Source organism: Carcharodon carcharias, chromosome 16 (assembly GCF_017639515.1).
Source record: "Carcharodon carcharias isolate sCarCar2 chromosome 16, sCarCar2.pri, whole genome shotgun sequence".
Lineage (NCBI taxonomy): Eukaryota > Metazoa > Chordata > Chondrichthyes > Lamniformes > Lamnidae > Carcharodon > Carcharodon carcharias.
In genome coordinates this window covers 88,009,974-88,032,341 of record NC_054482.1, presented here as the reverse complement: position 1 = coordinate 88,032,341, position 22,368 = coordinate 88,009,974, and the positions used below count along the sequence as shown (strand labels likewise).

Below are 22,368 nucleotides of genomic sequence, written 5' to 3'. Positions count from 1 at the left end.
TGGTTTTACCCAGCACTGACTGGCTAGTGCTAATCATTGATGTCAACCGTGTGTTCTAGGAAGTGGTATTTTCTTTTGGTTGGGGATGGGCCCTTGTAATAGGATTGGTCTTCACTTGATGGCATGTACAAAATAGGCCATTTAATCATATTACCATTTGACCTGGAAATGATTGATGCTGAGTAGCCAAATGGAAAATGTGTTCAATTTCCCGACACATTTCCTCTCGCCTTGATGTGCAAAACAAAAAATAGCCCACCAAAAGGATATTAAGAAAGACAACACAACTCTCATTACATACTGCAATTGGACTTAAAGTACGTCCACATGTTCCTGCACAAATTAGTGCACCAATATCTTTCCCCCACAATAGTACAGCAGTGATAGAAGGGGAGATTTTCCAACACTTTGAGTGGGAGCTCACATGTGTGGAAAGATTTCTCCACTTGGAGATGTCAGGTAAGATATAATTATCAGCAGATTGGCTGAATCTTCCCAGTTCCACAGAGACAGGTCTGGAAGTGGGACAGGGAGCAAAATGAGAAAATAGCATGTTGAGCCGCTGTCCCAATACATTCCCACCTCTGAGCAATCTTGCCAGAGGCAGGGTCAGACTGACCACAGCTTCCCACCTGCAATGGCAGGTAGCCAATCAGGACAATTAAGTGCCCACTTGAGGGAAAATTGGTGAAGCTGCCTGGATCATGCCAACATCAGATGGGCCCCCAGCTGATGAGGCTGAAACCTGGCAGGTGCAGGGAGGCAGTCAAACAGTGGACCTGTGGTAGGCCATCAATGCTTCCCATGACTGCTGCCCATCACAGAGCTATGGGGTTCAGAGGGCCTGTCCTCGGTTGAGCTTCCCCTCCATAAGGATGTTCTGACAGCTATGGCCTTTTTTTATTTTTCACTTTGCTGAACTGTTCAGAAAGTGCCTCCATTTTGAGATGCCCTCGCATTTCCCTCTATTTGCATTATCAAGGCACACATTGGGAATGGACCCACTGTTCTTAGTTAAATGGTGAACTTGGGGATAGTCTGTTAATTTGTTGCTTCACATAAGATCAGACCACAGGGCATATCTCTAACCCATGTGGATAGGGACCCGGAAATGATCCAGACCTGGAAATATTTCAAAGGATATAAGATTCCATCCATTATAATCTGCATCACTGCATTCTCCCATTTACATACCTTACCAGACAAGGTCTTATCAACAATGTTCTCTTTTACCAAAGGAATCTGTTACCAGAATTGCTCAACTTTTATTGTGTGCTATATAAATATATATATCAAGCGTTTGAAATCTGTCCAAATGGGTGTGTTTGGCAGATATTTCTGAAGTGTTGCTTTACATTCCTTTAGAACTTGAAAAATGTGGCAGATCAAGTCTTTCCTGTCTCACAGTGCATCATCCTATCACCAGCTTGATCAGAAGTAAACTTACCTCTCAGTCTCAAGTCAGATACAGGAGACCTGACTTTACCCAACACATGGAGGAAACATACCATATCTACAATTAATACTGATTGTTTCAATGACATAATCCATATTCAATTATTTTAAAGCATGGAATTAAATGTCCACTGTTGATTACAAGGAGAACAATGCCAAATAGAGAACAGCAGAGACCAAAGAGGGAGTTAGAAGACAATAATGGAAACTTAGGTGGGCCTTCCAACAGTGAACTATAATTGATATTTACAAAGTTGCACTAAAAGTAAAGAGTTAGGAAGGAATTGTTCAGAAACAGTTAATTCCTACAAAAAGGTTACACAGAACAATTGGTATCTGAGCCAGTTACATAAATAATAATGGAAAAGGAGACTGAAACTTCACAACAAATAGTAGATTACTAGATTAGCAGGAAACTACATAGAAAATCATGGATGGTGAAATTGAGCAATAAAACAACAACTTAAATGGTTCAGATTAGATCAAGTTTGTAAATATGCTTCAAGATCAAATATGTTTTGAAGTTTACCTCCTGTCCTCTACTATAGTGAGATTCTGATGGTTACAGGTCAGTGTTCCTGCTGCTGGTCATGTTAAAACTCATGGAAACAACAATGACAAATAAGTTATTGTAACTATCAATCAAATAAATGGTGGGGAAAAGTGCTAGATAAATGCAAGTTTTTCTTTTCCCTCATATGTGGGTTTTCAGAAAAGGTGATCTGAGAGAGTTGTTAAGTGTGAATATGGCTTAGTTGCTAAGAATTTTGCATATGAATTTATGCATTTAATCTGACACTCAGTCAATTGCTGAGGGAGTGCCATATTGTTTCAGGAGCCATCTTTTGGACAAGACATTGAAAGAGACTCAAGTAGCTCTCTACCTAAAACAATGTATCTGTTCATGAATTCATTTGTTATTTGTGGGAACTTGCTGTGTACAAGTTAGTTGCTATTTGCAAATTGGTTACTGTGGTACCCTGCAGAACAATCTCCAAAATGACCAATTGACCATGAGGTGTTTGAGGGATGACCTGAGGATGTGACAAGGCACTAAACAATAGTAATTTAAAGGAATGATTTAAAAAAAAAAGTTCAGATAAACAAGATAGTCTTAAATCTAAGGATGCAGTATCCAGTTAAAAGCAAAATACTGTATTTTCTTATGAAAATGAAGATTCACGGTATTAAAAGACACATAGCCGCATGTATAGAAGGAGGGTTAGAAAGCACAGAGCAAAAAAGCAGTAAAATGCATGTTATGTGTGTTGTAGGCAATGGTTAACCCTATGGATCAGTGCTGGGATCTTTAGTTTTCCTATTTTATTAATCTTATGGACATAGGAACAAGAGGAATGTTCTGGAAGCTATGAGCAATTTAAGGGAGTGACAAAACTGTTGAGGGACAGTTCAAAAGTTATGATAGAAGAGATTCAATTTACGTTGTCTGCAGGATAATTTAGAAGCTATGAGAAGCAAATGAGGGAGAGCCAGAAGACATAGACACTTGCCAGAGGCAGGATTTATTTTATTTATTTATTTTAGTTGAAGGACAGTGATCACTTGGACTGAATCACGTGGTTTTAATTTCAGCCATCTAGGGATGTTTCTCTTTTGTTTAATGGGGAACACTATGACTGGATATTGCAACAAAAGCAGAAAATGCTGGAAAAAGTCAGCAGGTCTAACAGCGTCTGTGGAGGGAAAAACAGAGTTAACGTTTCGAGTCCTTATGACTCTTCTTCAGAGCTAAAGCTCTTTAGCTCTGCTGAGTTTTTCCAACATTTTCTGTTTCTGTTTCAGATTTCCAGCATCCGCAGTATTTTGCTTCTAACTGGATACTGCATCCTTGGATTTAAGACTATCTTCTTTACCTGAACTCTTTTTTAACTCATCTCTTTAGATTATCATCGCTGTTCCACGAATAATAGAAGCTGGTTTACTGTCTGACGCGATGGGTATTGGAAGTGACACTCTACAGTTCGTTATTATTTTATAAATTGCCTAATGTTCATTATGCGCCCTGATAAAGCGCGTTCCCGGTTGCTAGGAGCCGTCGCGCAGCGGTTGGTTGTTCAATGTCAACCAAAAAATTAACTCTGAAGCCGCCGTCAACAGCCGACGAGCGCTGATCAGTCAATGGAAGTGAAACAATTTCAAGGAGCTCCTTTTGGAACTCAGAAAGCCAGGTTAGTCGAAGGCTGCTGTTTTTTTTAATTGGTTTAGTTAATATTCCTAGCAAACAGAAATATTGTTACGTGTGAAAAGAGGATAGCGAACTAGTAGAGAATACCTGGAAATTGGATGGGATCCTTAACAAGTATTTTACACCAGTTTATACAAAAGACGAAGATAATAGGGAGGAGGTAAATCCTAAATTGGTTTAAAAAAGAGATACGATGAACAGAAGGAAAATTGTACAGTCATGTTGAGAATGGATGTGTTTTAGGGGGCTGGAGAGTGGCCAGTGCAATACTCACTTTCAGAAAGGGAGATCGAGCTAATCTAGGTAATTAGTTAAACATGGGTGATTTTTTAAAAATTGGAATATTTATTTAAAATGAAATATCTAGATGAGGGAAAACTAGCAGCAGGCAACAATGATTTCAGAGAGGATTGTGCTTACAGATACAGCAGAAATGTAAAGGATGTGTTTTACATGGACTATTAGAAAGCCTTGGATAAAATCTGCACAGAGGACTATTAGAGAAGATTAAGGGGTGTTGAATTCAGGGAATCATAAATTGCTTTGGATTATTCTTTGAGAATAATGTGAGGCCATCAGTACCCACTCTTATTACAGAGTAAATTGGGCAGCACCTTCCAGAATATGCACATACAGTGAGATCCTGGAAAATGTGGACCATTTTCAATATCTTGGGAGCTTCCTCTCGACAAAGGCCAACATAGACTACAAAATTTATCATCACCTTCAATGTGCCAGATCAGCCTTTGGCTGACTGAGAACAGAGTATTTGAGGATCAGGATCTCAAACTCAAGGCTAAGGTTATTGTTTACCAGGCAGCAGTGACCCCATGCTCCTATATGCCTCAGAGACTTGACAACCTATAGCAGGCACTCAAAGCACCAGAGATGCATTTGCAAGATCCTCCAAATCAGGTGGACAGAACGGTAGTCCAACAACACTGTCCTCTCCCAAGCCAACATGCCCAGAACTGTGGTGCTAATCACTCAAAAACCAGCTCTGCTGGTTGGGACATGTCATTCATATGCCTGACACCAGACTCCCGAAGCAATTGTTCTACTTGAAATCTGGCCCTGGCAGGAGACTCCCAGGAGGACAGAAGAAACACTTTGTCAATTTCTCAAAGGATCCCTGAAGAAATCAAACATCCCCACGGGGGTTCCTGGCTTGTATCTGATCAAAATGGAGACAGCTATCTCAGAACTCATCGAACCGGAGTGGAAACAAGTTCCTCGGTCCTAAGGGATTATGCAAGAGGAAGAAGTTAAATGTGGAAATCCTGCTCCCCCACAGGCTGCATTATAACACTATATTGCTGATAGATCCAGCATTGAAATCAATGTAAGGTGAGAAGCTGCAGTAGGTACTCACTAAATTTCCACTAAGCATGTCAACAAAAGTTGGGGCTGGTGCATTCAGGCATAAGTAAGTTCTTAACAGGGCAGTGCATTCAGCCATAAGTAATTTCCTAACAACATTTCACTCATATTTACCAGCAAACGTTCACATCTCTGGTGCTGAAAGTTTAATTTTACAAGTGTAGAGTCAGAAATTGATTAATGTTGGAGATTTTTTTTTAAATAAAATAAATTTGCCTCCCTTTTGTGTCTCACTCTTAATCCCATCTTTTATTCCCTCTATTTTGCTTTCTGGATGAGATTTAAATCTTAATTTAGAATTTCTGGTTTATACTTTCTAGTTATATGCTCTGTGTACCTCAATGAGAATTGATCAATCTTCTTCTGCTCACACATGTCTGAATCCCTTTTAGAAGGCTCTGCACTGGATCAGACACCCAATGACACTATGTCTATGATCAAAAGCTGTTATGGACTTGATTTTCCAGACAGATATCTCATTAGAAACATTGAGCTTTAGTTACAGGCTGCAGCAGCAGTTACATGCTTCCATCAAGCTCCACAACTAGCAGAAGAACTTGCACTCTAAGGTTCCCTTCACTTAGAGTTGATTCGTTCACACTGTCACATGATATTATAACAACACAATATATCTTAAAGCCACAGTCCCTACATTACTTAAAGCTACAATTACTACATTCCTCTTGTACAATTTGCATTTACAAGAACATCACAAATATATACATGGGTCATGGACTCATAAGTTCAGTCTCTCAGTTGGTTTCCTGATCCAGGTGGAACATCGTAGCTCCACGACTTCCAAATCTCTTACAGGATCCACATTATCTGGAACCACAGCAACGTCAGGTACCTCTTTAGGCACAGGCAGTTTAGTGTTATCTACTCCAACAGAAATATCTGGTATGTCTATCCTTGGGTGAACAATTTCAACAGGGATCATGGCTTCTACAATGGTTACAGGTGGAAGATCATTTTGTTGGGGTATCTTCCTTCTCAAATGATCCACATGTTTCCAGGTGATCCAGCCCTCCACTTCTACATGGTACAACAAGGGTCCAGTCACAGAAACTATTACACAAGGTAACCAACTCGATCCACCACTGAGGCTTCGTATATGTACTGCTTCACCAACAGTAAATTCATATTCACTACGATGCAAATATGAGTCGCTTTTTGATTCCCTTGACTTTTCTTCACCTTCTGCTCCACATTGGGAAGTACCAGGCTTAATCTCTTTCAAAGGCATCACTTCATAAGTAACTCTGAAGGCGTTGAACCTGTAGTTGTGTGGAGGGTTGTTCATTGTGAATCACCTTCCATCTTGTCTTCTTCTGCCTACCATTGAGTTTAGCCTTGTCTTTCATTTTGACTTCATAGTCAGCTAGACTTCTCTCAAGCAAAATCTCAACTTGGTTCCGTTCAGGGGTTGAGCTACCCTTGCCTTGTTTCTTTCCCAGCTCAGGAACTCTTCCTGCTTCCTTTTGAATTCTCACTGGCCAATCGGGTTAATTTCCCTCAACCATATATGACCTACAAGGCTTGGGCCTTCACCTTCTATTACTATCACCAGAGTTGTGCTGTTTGATGCTAATAATAAACAGGTACAGTGGTAATACCCTTCACTTGGATAGCTCTGCTAGTATAAATTTTCAGTTTGGCTGAAGTCTGCTCCAAATCCAATTGTTGAGTACCCTTGTTGAAGTATTTGAAGGTGTGCTCTCCCACCACAGTGGTTGAAGCACCAGTGTCCATTTCCATCATTAAAGGTTTTCTGTTTACCTGCAGAATAACAGCAATTGGCTCTGTCTTCCCTACTTTTATATTAAATAGGGAGCAAATATCAGAATTGGTGGTTTCTGGTTTTTCCTCTTGATGTACTTTGATTTACTTAGTTTATTGCCTGGGAGTCTGTCTCAATCTTGCTTTACAATGCTTCAGCGCCCTCTTTTATGGCAAGAATAGCACTCCACCTCTTTAAAATGGCAAGTTTCAGGAGTATGATTGCTTCTACATTGGTAACAATTCATTTTTAGATTTGCTGCTGAGTGCTTCCTGTATTTATTTTAAATTTTTCGGTGCCAGGGACTGTCTTCCACTTCGTGTCGGAGTCTTGGCTTTTCACACCACACCTAGTTGTCTGTTTCCACCCTAACTGGAATACGGCACCATTTTGTGCACATTATATAGCCTGTGTGTCCTGTTCAGTGCTTTCCATCGCAAGTGCTTTTTCCAATGCTTTTTTAAATCGAGGTTTACTTCCGTTAATAATCGTTGTTGAATGGCATCACCGTGCACACCACAGACCAAAAGATCCCTGAACCTATTGCTTATGGGTCTCCAAAAAAGTCACAGTGTTCAGTCAGTTGTTTCAATTTCGCCACGTATGAATCAATGGTCTCCCCCCGGGACTCTAACCCTCGAATTAAACATGAACTTCTGCTTGGTGACTGAGGATTTGGGTTGAAGTTCTTCGAATTGGGGGCATTTAGGGCCATCAAACTTTGGATTAAATTATAGGATTTACTCCTGCAAATACTAAGGAGAATTGCTCTCCTCTTTTCCTCCCCTGTTATTTTCTTTGCCTTGAAATAGAATCCAAGATGTTCTACATATTGACACCAATCCTCTGTGGATGGTTTGAAGGGGTCGATCCTGCCAAAATGTGGCATATCCGGGGAGTATATCTTCTTTTTCTTCTGTTTAAACTAGATACTCACAGTCGCTGGGCAAGGGGCAATGCCAGGCCTGAATTATTCTCGTCGCCAGTTTGCTATGGACTTGATTTTCCAGACAGGTTTCTCATTAGAAATATCAAACTTTATTTACAGGCTGCAATAGAAGTTACATGCTTCCATCAAGCTCCACAACTATAGGAAGAACTTGCACTCTCAGGTTCCCCGCACTTCAAGATGATTTGTTCACACTGTCGCATGATACTATACAACACAATAAGTCTTAAAGCTACAGTCACTACATTTCTTAAAGCTACAATTACTAAAAAAGCCCACAGAAACTTTCCGGGCAGCTGTCAGTGATGTGAATTTGCAAACGCTGTATTTTCACCATTGACTATTGGATTAAATACTGGTCAAATTGGAAAAAAGCAGAGAATATAAGTTGAGGGCAGTTGGAAGTGGGTGGCAGTGTTTCATAGGGTTCTGTTCTGGGATCAGTTCCAATAACTGTACACTTCAATGAAATATATATAGGGCCAAAGGAAATGGTACCCAGATTTCAATGATACTAAAACAGAAGGCATGGTAAATAATTTGGAGAACGGAAGGAAGCTGCAAATGGAAATTGTCCATAATTGTGACTTGGTACATTTTGATTTTAAAAGTGATAATTATACTAGGAATAAGGAAAGCTGGGCGATGTGCGGGAACAGAGGGATTTGGGCTTTCAGATTTATATGAATTAAAGCACTTGCTCAATGGATAATGCCATAAAAATTACAAAAGGAATATGGGGGAAAAATTCATTCATGTAGTGCTGCTTAATAAAACTGCCCTCACCTGTTTTCTTTGTCTTATTATGCTCCTATAAAGTGCCTAAGAAACTTTTCTATATTAAAGATGCTATATAAATGCAAGTTATTGTTGTTGGTAGAGTCCTAGGAAATGCTGTTAAAAAAAAGGACAGAGTAATATATTATGTATTAACTGTACCTACCTAAAGATAATAAACCAGCTATATAAATCAGAATGTTTTAGTCCTAACAAGTAACCTGTGTAAGAAACACTGTTATTAAATACAAAATCAGATTCCGGTTTATAAGTCATTGGGCGGAATTTCCCATGCTGCCCACGGTGCATTTCATGGCAGGCGGGAGCAGAGAATCTAGCACAAGTCAAAAGATTGGAATCACACCATCGTAAAAAAAGTCTGCAATTCTGCAGATGGCGGGTTAATGTCGGATCGGGTATCCTATTAACTAGTTGCATGAATGCCATTTGCCTTCATTACCATCTCATGAATGCTCATTAAATATAGTACTTGTCAGAATCACGTGCCGCCTTCCAATCTTGCATCACGCCAGTGGGAAATCATGCTGGTCTGAATCTCGTTTAAAAAAGAGTGGCACGCAGCAGTCGGACCTCACTTCGTTCATGACTTCAAGGTGACTGCAACATACCTAGCCTCCCTTAAACCGTGTTGCACTGGTCTCGTTGTGATGCCAGTGGAACGCCACAGTGCCGAGGGCATAGGGTTGGTCTGTTCCTAGTAGTTGCCTCCGTAGTCCTGGAGGACACCATGGTGTAGTGTTACTCAGGCAGGGCTGATCACTCAGACAGAGGTCAGTATTGTGATTGGAGGTGGTGTAGGGTTGATCTGCTCCCAGTGGGAGCCTCCAGTGTCCTGATGGACAGCAGTGTGTAGCAGTACTCTGGCAGGGCTGAGCATTCAGAGACCAGCATTTCAACTGGGAGTGGGGGGAGGGGTAAATGATAATGGACGCACAGGGGGCAAAGGGGCAGGAAGGCATTGCAAGGAGTTGGGAGTGAGGAGGAATGACGTAAGGCAGAGGGGCAGGAAGGCTTTGCAAGGAGGTAGAGAAGGATGGGGAACGATAGCAGGCAGCGGAGAGACCGAGGGGTGGGAAGCTGGAGACTGAAGTGCTGACAAACAAGGGGCTGGATGAAATGCCACATGTAAGCATGGGAGGGGTTGTGTGCAGACTCTGGAATATGAAAGGTGGCAGTATGTTAGTATGGCACAAGAGGGATAGGTCACATTGAGACTCATGAAGGAGGGTTGGGTGGGAAAGGAGACAGTGTAGGGTTCAATCATGAGGGCAACGGGGAACTCACTGAAACTCAAAGTCCTTGGCCTGGGATCAGCAGGTCAGAATCAGAGAGTACAGACACTCCTTGGGGTCACAGTCAGGAGTGAGAGTAGGGACAGTCTTGGAGCTCTGTGGACTTCACAGTTAAGAGCGAGAGTGGAGAGACAGCCGTGGAGTGCAGTGGGTCATGCTACAGGGCTATGCATGGCGCACACATTGTACTCCCGCTTCAGGAAGGGGCAAGGGCTGTGTGCTCAATGGGGATAATGCACAGCTTGGTGTGCAGGGCATTTTCACAGTCTGTGTCCATGGGCTTGTCTGTCTATACTGGGCTGCAGATGGTCATGGTTATGGGCGGCATCTGCAGCCTATATTTGGGGAAAACATAATAAAGTGGGGGAGAGAATATGTGATGCTTTTGTTACGGGGAGGGTCTCCTTTGTAGGTGACCATGCACACAGCCTCTAGATTTTGATGGGGGGGGGTGGGTAGAGGTCTACATGGGTCATAGGCACAAAAACGGCGATGGGCTCAGGGGAGAGGCGAGGAATGTTGACTGCAACAACAATGGGATCCAGTATTAGTTGGGGAGGCAGGAGAATAACAGGAGGGAGCTCTACCTGCACATCATGAGTTCCAAGTAGATTTCTGGGACGCGGGCAGTGCGAGAGGGACCGTCGATATTGGTCTCAATGTAATAGCGGAGAACCACATTTGCACTATTGAACTAATGGCGCAGTTTTACATCAAAAGTAGAAGTGAATCTGGATGGGAGGGGTCTGAGGCAGTCTAGGAGGAGCGCACTGCTGGACTAAGGGGCCCTTTCTGGGGGTGTCCTGTAACTTGTAGGTGCCAAAAGATTTAGGTGGAGTCTGAGCTGAGAGAAAGGAGGAAGACCTCCTTGAGAGTCTAGCTATTGAAACCCATGCTTTTTGCTGCACTGTAACAGGGAAATATAGAAGTGCCAAATTTAACATCACACTCGCTGCATTCCAACATTAGCACACAGGAATGTGAAATTTGGGAATGCAGGCACCGTTACGGGGGCACAGGTGCTGCACATATGGTATTGTATCAATGGAAGACTTTCATGTCCTTTCCAGAATTGGCATTCATAACAGTCAAAGGGCATCCAGTCATTAATCTTGAGCAACTCACTGTTCATTAGTATACCACCTGAAATTCGAGCACTGAGCTAGGTCAGGTCACACATGTTAATCAAACTTTCTCCAAGCTCTGTGAGATTGAGATGTTAACTCTCAGGGATGGCATCTTGGTCACCTCGATGTGTCTGTTAGCACCTCAGATGCAAGGTTGCATCAGCGCAAAGCTCGTAGGGCAGAAGCCACTATAGACTATTACATTTGCTAATGGTTCAAGATTATCAGCTTCACTGTGTCCATCCGTTATTCATGAACCTATTCAATCTGTCATTTCGGAGAAAAGGATAAAACAGTTATGGATCCAGGGCTCAATGCTGCCTTTCTGAGGTTCTAATACGATGGAGGAGGAGAAGAAGGGACACGCAACATTCAGTGCAGCTTCAGGAGGCCCCGTCTGAGGTCCCGGGTCCAGGGGAGCCACAGCAAGAACAGGAAGATTAGAAAGACAGAGCCAGACCAAGGAGGCAACTCGCTAGACCTAGAGTATACCACAGAATACTCTCCTATTTGCAGATGAATAACAGACAATGCTATACACATCTGCACTTGTCCTGAGCTCTGGTGGATCACATCTGCCACATTCTTTGTGAGGACCTAACACCCCATGGAGTGGGAGGCTGTCCCCTGCCAGTGGCCTTGAAGGTGACTGTCGCACTCAATTTCTTTGCCTGTGGGTCATTCCAGGGACCACAGGGATCCTATGTGACAACTTGCAGTCTGCCACACCTAGATGCATCAAGGAGGTCACAGATGCCCTCTACAGCAAGGCACATCATTATGTGAAGTTTACATTCGATGAAGACAGCCAAGCTGTGAGATTCAATGGCTCTGCAGCTATCTCAGGCTTCCCAAGAGTGCAGGGTGCAATCAACTGTACCCATGTGGCTTTAACAGCTCCATGGCAGCAGCTTCTAATGCTTATCAACAGTAAAGGCTTTCATTCCATCAATGTTCAACTGGTGTGTGATCATCGGAAGCACATATGCATGTTCATACTAGTTGCCCTGGGAGTTGCCGTGATTCATACCTCCTGAGTTACTCCCAGGTGCCTCAGATATTCGGATGGCCTGAGATTCTCTAGGGATGGCTGTTTGGGAATAAGAGGTACCTACTAAAATGTTGGCTCATGACACTCATGTGTCAGCCTCAGATTGCTTCGGAGGAGAGGTACAATGCTGCTCACAGCTTCACACAGTCCCTAATTGAGTAGACCATTGACATTCTGAAGATGCGCTTCCGATGTTTGAACCACTCAGATGGGGCACTGCAGTACACTCCCGATAGGGTATCCCGCATCATCGTGGTGTGTCGCGCCCTTCACAGCCTGGTGCTGCAAATGGGTGACCTCTTGCCAGAGGTAGAAATGAAGGAGGATGAGAGCTCCTTGGAGGATGAAGAGCAGGAGGCCCAGGAACCTGAAGAGAGTCAGCTTCCACGGAATGACGCCATTGAGGAACCACAACATGGAAGATATGCCTGTGTCATTTTAATTGCTACCAGATTCTAGGAGAAGAGATGTGAAGGCAAGTGGTGATGTTGGCGGAGGTTGGCGGGGGGGGGGGTGCGGTGGTGTGTGGTAATGGTTACATTTCTCCAAGCCCTGAATGCCATTCCATTGCCTTGAAATGGGTGTCCAACCAGTCACATGGAAAGTAAGTTCAGCATTCAGACTTGCAAATAACAAAAGTGCAATATTTTTACAGTGGTTGCACACCCATGACCCCAAAATAATTTCAATATTTCTTAATCTTCCTAACTCTACCACTACACCTGGGTGCAGCCCCGACACCCACAGCAGAGGTGGCAGCAGCCCACTGACTGCTATGTCCTCATGTCTGTGATGACCTTGGCGGACGTCCTCTGGTGCCCCAAGGCCTGGATAAGGGTCTCCTGCTCAGGGGCAGATACAGCCTCTTTGGCCTGAGCAGCTGGAGTGGATGGGGTCACAGGTTAAGGGAATTCAGAGTGGCTGGACACACTTGGAGTGTCCTGGCTGGAGGCTCTCAGGGTGTCGAGCTGATGCTTATCCTCCCTGTGGGTGCCCAATGGCCCTTTCCTGACTCCTTAAGGAGAAAGGGCGCCTGGAGGGAAGTCAAGGTGCATCATCCCCCTCTCGCCTAGACATTGATGGTGCCTGCCAGTGTGTGGTCATGGAGTCCAGGGCCAAGTGCAAATCCAGCAAAACCCACTGACTAATGTCTCCATGGTGATCGCCAACCTTCTCATGGTGACCTCGAGGCACTCACATGCCAGACCCACAACAGAAGACAGAACATGGACAGACTCCTCCATCCTTCGCTCCAGTCCTCTGAGTGACTGTCGAATCTCTGCCTGATGTTCCACCGTCTGTCCTTGCACCTCCAGCATTTTGTTGGTGGCCACTCACAGAGATTCATCAAGTGACTTGGACCCAGCAAGTGCCGGAGACCTTGGCTGTCCCTGCCTCCAAATGCCACAGGGACGTATCAGTGAGGTGTTCTCCAGTAGGTAACACCAAGTCTTACCTAGAGTTATGACCCATCGAGGTGTGTGTCTCTGCACTGGTGGAGGGTTCTAGTGAGCGCTGTGACATAGAAACATAGAAATGTAGAAAATAGGAGCCCTTCAAGCTTGCTCTGCCATTCAATATGATCATGGTTGATCCTCCATCTGAACGGCATACTCCCGCTCTCTCCCCATACCACTTGTTTCTCCTCAGTGGATTCCTCAGCTTCCTCATCCGAGGTGGTCTGGGGGCTGGGGCTTATGTTGGCCCTCCTCATCTGGCTAAATCTGCTGATGCCTATAAAAGAGGGAAGAGAGTTTTAGTTCATGTGCAGGCAGATTACAAGATTGCATGTCACTCACTGAGAATGTCAGGATGTGATGAATGTATGGAAATGTCATCCATACTGGGTTCCTGGGACAATCCGATCTCCCCTTCCCCACAGGTGCAATCTCTGTGCTCCCCAACGAGCTTGGCGGCAACCTCCTCGAACTTGGTGAGGGGAACAATGTCTGCCATTCCCCCCTCTAGCCTGGGATCTTTCCCATTTGTTTGGGCCAGCTTGGATTGGATGTAGACAAAAGAAAGGAATGAATCCATACTTCAGGGGCAGAAAAGCAGCAGCATTTGAATTTAATTGGAAATTTTACATTCAGGTATTTGGCAACTCTGTTTGAAAGTGGGAACTGAGAAGGACCAGCTAGTTCCTGCTTCAAATCTTTTACACAGCTGGCATAGGCACACCAGGGCAGATTATATGAAATCGTAGCCCTCACCATCAACACCACGGCTGACATCTTTGTGGCCTAGAAAATACATCCAAACTCCAGCAGCATATCAGGCCAGGATTGGTATTGGCACTGGCATCAGCAGACAGAGGTTGGGAAAGATATATTCCCCATGTGTGTGGTTAGCCCTCCCCAGAAGGGCTGAGGAAGGAGTGTGAGCAAGATGATTGATGAGATGGTGGTGATGTGAAAGTTTCTGTGAGACAATCAGTGGTGACATGTGTCCTCCGTAAATGTGTGTGATCCATGAAGAGAGTAGCTCTTTGAGTACATGAAGCTATAATGAGAGTTTGATATTGGAATGAGTTGAAGGATGATTTACCCTGGCAGAGTGGATGAGATCATTCATTATTCATCCTCTTCCTGCATTGGGTGGCGTTGTGGGTGTGGTGGCCAGTGGCTGGAGAGGTGAGGCTGGCGTGCTTTCTGGAGCTGTCCCTCAGGTACAACACATCCCGTGCTCCCACAGTCCTCGTTTCATGGCTTTGAGGGCATTGGGGCAGAAGCGGGATGCAGTCGCCTTCTTGTGGCTTACAGCTTTCTTGCTCTGGTTGCCAGACATCTTTGCAGGTCACCTGGAGATAGCTGGGCTGGAGAGAGTGAGATGTGTGAGCTTGGGTGGTGTTTTAAATATAGCGCCTGGACCTTCAACCCCATCAGGTAATGGCCGATTCACCTGCCCGCCAACCATAATGTTGGACGGGCAATGAAAAATCACTGTTGGTTACTACGTTAATGGCCTTAATAGGCTTCTTAATTGTCGGGAGGTGCATTGCTGACACTCGCGTGCCTGCCGACTGAAATATCGTGCAAGTGCACAATGACATCGGGACACTTGCCCGACGTCATCTCACGCTATTTCACACTCGAGCCGGCCGGGCATGTGCCCACGCACTGAGTGAAAAACTCATAATACCTGTTCATTGCTTTCATTTCAGTTGTCAATATTTGAAATGTTTTAATATTTCGAAATGGGCTATTGAGATTATTGATGAGTTTTAGGATAGATTTGGGGAGGAATGCTTTAAACTTAAGAACTTTGAAAAGAAATATTTTTCTTAAATTGTACTCCAAAAAATCACAGCATGGGCTTAGTGGGCTGAATAGCCTTTGTGCCGTGACCCTATGGGCAGAATTCTCCCTTCGGCAAGCGGGCATGGGGCCCGCTCACCGGCACATAAAATGATGCGTGGTGGCGGGCATCAAGCAGGCGTCCTGACGTCACCCCACGTCATTTAGATTTTCAATTTGGCGGGTGTGCAGCCGAATGAACTGCGCGCCCGCTGAACTGTCCAAGGCCTATTAAGGCCAGTTAATGAGCAATTAAAACAATCAATTGAGCTGTCCATCCAACCTTAAGGTTGTTAGGCAGGTGAAGAGCCTGGGCGCCCTTCAGAAAAAACATGAAACCTCATCCACAGGCAGGATGAGGTTTCATGAGGGTTTTAAAATTTGTATAAAATGTTTAAATAAAAGAAATTGACATGTCCTAGCTCATGTGACAGTGTCACGAGGGGACGTGTCAGGAATATTTTTTTCTGTCTTTGATGAACTTTTGAATCTTGAGCGGATCTCCCTGAGGCAGCACATTGCGCGAAAGAGTGCACTCCCAGCTCAGGGAAGTCCCACCATCCCCCACGCACAGGGAGCACACAGCGCTTCCAAGCGGATGTCACGCTGGGTGGGCCTTAATTGGCTCGCCCACGTAAAATGGCAGCGCGCCCCCAACCGGGGTCACCAATCAGAAACCCGCCGGCTCACGCCAGCTCCCCAATGCTGCCCATACGAGTCTAAAAGGGTGGTTGTTTTCAAAGACAAATGTATCATGTGTGGATTTTCTGATGAGCTGACAGATTTAAAGGGGAGACGGATAGAAAAAACAAAAAAATAAAAATTTGCATTGAAATATCATCTTTCAGGACCACAGGGTCTCCCAAAGTGCCTTACAGCCAATTAAATAGTCACTTCAGTACACACGACCGCCATTTTGCACAAAAATTCACTCCCACAAACAACAATATACTAAAAACCAGATTCTGTTTTTATGAAGTTAATTGAGGGATAAATATTGGCTTGGACATCAAGGATAATTCCCCTGCTCTTCTTCAAAATACCGCCATGGATCTTATGCATTCACCTGAGAGGGCAGACAGAGACCTCAGTTTAACATCGCATCCAAAAGTTCTCACCTGCATTGCAGGGTCAGTCTTGATCTTTTTGTTTTTGCTCATTTCTTGGAGAGAAACTTGAACTGACAGCCTTCTGACTCAGAGACAAGAGCAGTACCAACTGACCTACAGCTAAGACTGCATGACAATATTTACACAGAGGGAACCATTAAAAAATTACCCAACATAGCGGCCAGAAATGGAAATTGCGTGATCACCAGTTTGTTGGGAATTGAGTGGAGGGACCAAGAGTTGGTCTCATAAACAAGTTAAGCTCAGAGAAGGCATGAGTAGAGATAGGAAAGAAGGATGCAAGTTTAAGACTAAGTAGAGGGCAAAGCCTTAGGGGAAGCTTGGCTGAATGGACTAAGGGAAGCGAGGGAAGTAGCAGAGGCAACTAAGCATTGATTTCAAACTTGGCGACAAAGAAGTCCAAGAGTACCTTGCATTTGCCGTTGGAACTTGGGGTGGAGAAGGTGGGGAGAGGGGTTTAAGAAGAAGGTTATCTTTGCATTCGAGGTTGATCCTAGAATAATGAAAAGTTTTGGCAGATAAGAACAGGACCCAAATGGTCCAGCCAGACTTGGTGACAAATGGTTAAAACAATTGTCTGCCACAACCATTCAAGTGCGTGTCTTTTGGACTTAAGGGAGTGGAGATCAGAGTAATATCAGGGAAAAATGATTAGGGTTGGAAAAAGAAATGGTTTTATTGGGAACAAGGACATCAAAGTTGGAATTGAAAGTATGATTGAGAAGATGGAAATAGCTGCAGAAATGTTATGGTGAATGGAGGGCCAGATGAGAGACAGTTAGGAATTTGTAAGTAGAGTTGTAAGTGACTTTGGGGAGAGTTTTTCAAGGGTGGACACAGAAGGAAGTGGGGTCGGGAGCAGGATGGGAGGTATGGCTAGAGAGCAATTCAAGAAGTATGTTTTAACTTCACTTATTACAGTCCTTCACTTTTGAATGTATAAAGCTGAAATCTAGATTAGAGATACATATGGTCTTCGTGGGTGCTGATTATTGAAATGGGCTGAATGGCTTTTCTCCTTCCAAAATCTTTGCATTCTATGTATCCAATAAAATAAGGCAACATTGTTTTTGGTGCTATTGCAGGTTTGATGTGTATGGAGTTCACCCAGACAGAAAGAAGCAAGGCTCTTACACAGAAGTGCCTTATGATAAGAGTGCCACTGGGGAACGGGTGAGTTAAACAGGATTTTAGAATTAGGTGACAGTCACTTTAGGAGACAGGGACAAACCCACAGAACTGAATATTGAACCAACAAAAGCACTGCAAGTTTGTACATTCCAGCAAGAGGTGACTTTTATATCTCAACTGTATTCATGTAAGGAGAAGGTGGAGGCAAAGGCACTTGCTGACGAGGCCAGAGGCAAAAATCAGAGTTATGCTCAAATACATCCTGAAGCTTTATTGAACAGTGGCTATAGTCTGGGGTGTGAGAGAAAGATGATTAGCAGCATGGCTCTGAAAATATTAATTTTAATATTAAAAAGGAACATTTTAAAATTCTTAGTTGAAAATCCATTAAGGTTTGTGAGAAACCCTGATGTTAAACACTTTTCCTTTAGCCAAATGGAGAATACATCATGGCATTGCAATATCAGTGTTCTACATCAACCTACTAACAAAATAGCTGGCAAGCAACAAACTCAACCTCACAAGTGAAGACATCAATCTCACCTACCCCTGACTCCAAAGGTGCATCTTTATGATGTGAAACTTAATTTCATTAATGTCATTTTTGTAATTTGAGTTTCTATTAATTAACTCCATCAGTTATAGAAGCAGTATTTATGAGGTAGATTAGGTAAGCACATGCTCCCATTCTTCAATTATCTTCTCCCTACAAAAATAAGAGTGGTACTGTCAAATCTAGATCCCCTGGTTGTCTAGAGGAATACAGGGGAAGATCAAACAGAAAAAGAAAGCATACCATAGGCACAAAGGACTAAGCACTGCAGATAGCCTAGACGAATTTAGGAAATGCAGGGACAAAGTAAAAAAGGAAATAAGGAAATCAAAGAGAGGGCATAAAAAAAATTAGCAAGTAAAGTTGAAGACAATCCAAAGATGTTTTACCAATAAATTAATGCTAAAAGGTTACTTAAGGAAAAAGTGGGACCTATCAGAGATGAAGATGGAAACGTGTGTAGATGCAGAGGCTGTGGGAAGGGTTTTAAATGAATATTTTGTCCCCGTGTTTACAAAGGAAAGGGAGGATGTAGATATTGTAGTCCAGGAGGAACACTGTGAGATATTGGACGAGATAGTCGTAAAGAGAGAGGAAGTATTCAAAGGGTTGAAATCCTTGAAAGTTGATAGGTCACCAGGGCCAGATGGATTGTTTCCGAGGCTGCTGAAGAAAGTCAGGGAAGAGATAGCAGATGCTCTGAGGATGATTTTCCAATCTTCACTGGATACAGGGGAGGTACCGGAGGTCTGGAGAAATGCAAATGTAGTTCCATTGTTTAAAAAGGGATCAAAGGAAATGCCAAACAATTATAGGCCAGTTAGGCTTACATCGGTGGTAAGCAAATTAGTAGAATAAATCCTGAGAGATAGGATTAACTGTCATGTGGAAAGGCATGGATTAGTCAGGGATGGTCAGCATGGATTTGTTAAAGGAAGGTCTTACCTCACAAATTTGATTAAATTCTTTGAGGAAGTGACAAGAAGGGTTGATGAAGGTAGTGCAGTGGATGTTGTGTGCATGGATTTTAGCAAGGCATTTGACAAGGTCCCACATGGCAGATTGGTCAGGAAAGTAAAAGCCCATGGAATTCAGAGTAATGTGGCAAACTGGATAAAAGGTTGGCTTTGTACCAGGAAACAAAGGGTAATGGTCGATGGATGCCCTTGCGAATGGAAAGTTGTCTCAAGTGGTGTTCCACAGGGCTCGGTGTGGGACCCTTGCTGTTTGTGTTATATATTAATGATTTGGACATGAATGTGGGGGGCACAATTGGGAAATTTGCAGATGACACAAAGATTGGCCGACTAGTGGATAGTGTAGAGGTTAGCCATAATCTCCAACATGATATAGATGGGTTGGTGGAGTGGGCGGTAAAATGGCAGATGGATTTTAACATTGACAAGTGTGAGGTCATACATTTAGGGAGGTCAAACAGTTACAGGGATTAAATGGGAATATACAAAGAGGGGTAGATGAAGTGAGAGATCATGGTGTACAAGTACACGGGTTCCTGAAGGCAGCCGTTCAAGTAGACAAGGTTGTAAAGAAGGCATATGGAATGCTCTCCTTCAATGGCAGAGTTATAGAATATAAAAGTAAGGATATAATGTTGGAATTGTATAAAACACTGGTGAGGCTACAACTGGAGTATTGTGCGCAGTTCTGGTCACCACATTACAGGAAGGACGCAATAGTTCTGGAGAGTGTGCAGAGGAGGTTTACAAGAATGTTGCCAGGGTTAGAAAAGTGTAGCTACGAGGAGAGATTGGATAGGTTGGGGTTATTTTCATTAGAACAAAGAAAGCTGAGAGGTGACTTGACTGAGGTATGCAAAATTATGAGGGGAATAGATAGAGTGGACAGGATAAAATTGTTTCCTTTGGTGGAGAATTCTAAAACCAGGGGACATAGATTCAAGATAAGTGGCAGAAGGCGTAGGGGGGACATGAGGAAGAACTTTTTTACGCAGAGTGTAGTGGGTGTCTGGAATTTGCTGCCCAAGTCGGTGATAGAGGCAGAAACTCTGAACTCTTTTAAAAAGTACTTGGATCTGCACCTTAAGTGCTGTAAGCTGCAGGGCTATGGGCCGGGTGCAGGAAGGTGGGATTAGAAAGGGCACCTGGGTGTCCTCGGGCTGGCATGGACAAGATGGGCCGAATGGTCTCCTTCTGTGCTGTAACTTTTCTATGGTTCTAAGCTTCGTTTCCATTTCCATGGCTGAAATATTTGAAATGTTCAAGCGATGTTAAAGATATTTTCATTGTTTTCTCTGTTCCAATTGTGTGATCGGGCCAGCGGAGGCTTCCGATTTATAAGATCATGTTAAGCAGATTCTTCTGGGTCTCCTCTGAGTATCATTCAGCAATATGGTCAGACATTCATCAAAATGTGTTATACAGCAGAAACAAAAGCACCAATGTCACCCTGGGGTAGACAGCAGTAAAACCTCTGATTCTGCCTTAATTCCAGTTACACCATAATTGATAATCTGTACAATTGCCTGAATGAGCTGTTTTACATTCCAAGGTTTCATCTTCCTCATGCTTTTTCAATGCTTGTCTGAAATTATTTTTGTCTTTCATCCTTTGCTTTTTACCTTTTTGCAGTTATTTCAAAAGACCCATTCAAAGGCTATTATGCCCATCTTGTATGCCCTGGAATTGTAGGACAATACAGTGTCAGGGAAATATAACAATGTTCATAATGTTATTGTAATTTATTATGAGGTAGGAATAGTGGGGTCTGGGTAGTGTATGCCTGTGTGTGTGTGTGCATGTGTGTGTGTGTGTACGTGTGTGGTGGGGTTGGGGGGACTTAACTGAATTAAAGACAGCTGGTGTGAAGGCTTTGATGTATCAGAGGAGAAGCTAGGTTTCAAATGTTAAACAGATAAACATGGCTGAAGTTTTAGAATGTGAGGTGTAAAGGGGAAATTTGCATTTTTAGATAAACCAGAGTAAATTGAATTTCAAAAGAGGTGGTGAAATGTTACACTTAGCCAGGAAAAGCCAAATAGTGTGTTTATTTGTTCCAAAGCTTACTGATAAAATTGGTACTATAAAAGATATTTATTATTAGAAAAGTAGAGTTGAAAGGACATATTGGGACAATGGGATTTACATTAAAAAGGGAGAAATCTGTATAAAGGAGTTGAGGCTATGTGTAAGAGGAAGCAATTCTAAGGTCTAACAAGTGTGAAAAGCCTCCAGCCTCTCAGCCTTAAGTTGCTATCTACATGAGCTGAAGTGAAGAAAACTCATTTTGAATTCAATTGCTCAGGGTATCGTGTTTCTTTGCCTTGGTCTTTTAAAATCTGTGTGTTTTACTGTTGCCTTAACGGAGGTGTAACTGCAAGTTAGATTAACTAGGGGAGCTAGGAGTTATCATAGGAGCAATTTGTAAACATATGTATGTGCTTAAAATCATTTTTTTATTAATAAAGGTTTAATTTAATTTGTAAGAAACCTATAAGACTTGGTGGTCTTATTATTAATGAATTCAAGGCACGCATCTCAAAATAAATACTAATTGTAAAATAATTGTAGCAGTTGTTTCAAGTTGCCCTTTGTGATTTGAACAGCTCAGCATTTACCTTCTGTTCTGCCATAATGACAGTGCAAAAGAGAGAGAGAGAGCAGAGCAGTGGAATTAATTTTTGATTGATCCAGCTTTGAGCTGGAATGGACACAAAATCCCTTCCTGGATTGTAATCTTTGTATTTTTGCACAGTATTTTACTTGGAAAAATTATTGATTGTAAAACTTACTTCAATTCGACCCTTGGCCACACTGGAAGTTAATTTTAAATAAATAAACCTTTGATGAAATGAAATAAACTTCAATGTTTTTTTCAAATAAACAAATTATTCCTTGACACATTATTTTCCTTTTGCGGCCTATTTTTTCAGTACTATAAAAATACTCACTTTCCAATTGTAATGAAGTGCCTTTTGTTGTGATATGAGGTACATGTACCTTTAAGAGTGCGTGTCTTAAATTGCTGTCACTACCACCTTGACAGGGTATGATGTATTAGTCCCATGATTTACATTCAGTCTACAAGCAGCAGGAATAGATATCAGCTATACTATAGCCTCCCAGAAAACTCCATCTCTATATAGTCTCATCTTCAAATAATGAACCTATTTTATTGTTTCACCAATCCGGGTCAGGTGATTGTTGCATTTATGTCAAAGAGAAGAATGTAACACCTGTAGC

The 22,368-nt window shown here is 42.9% G+C and overlaps 1 protein-coding gene across 2 annotated transcripts in view; it reads left to right on the top strand.

Annotated features, from left to right (window-relative positions):
- The first annotated feature begins 3,525 nt into the window (after positions 1-3,525).
- LOC121289443 (lymphocyte expansion molecule-like) overlaps positions 3,526-22,368 on the top strand; it is a 31,760-nt gene continuing 12,917 nt past the window's right edge. For both annotated transcript variants that reach the window (XM_041208936.1, XM_041208934.1), the window contains exons 1-2: positions 3,526-3,644; positions 17,550-17,637. In XM_041208936.1, coding sequence (XP_041064870.1) covers positions 3,595-3,644; positions 17,550-17,637 — 138 coding nt within the window. In that variant the 5' untranslated portion in view covers positions 3,526-3,594. The remainder of the gene's footprint in view (positions 3,645-17,549; positions 17,638-22,368) is intronic.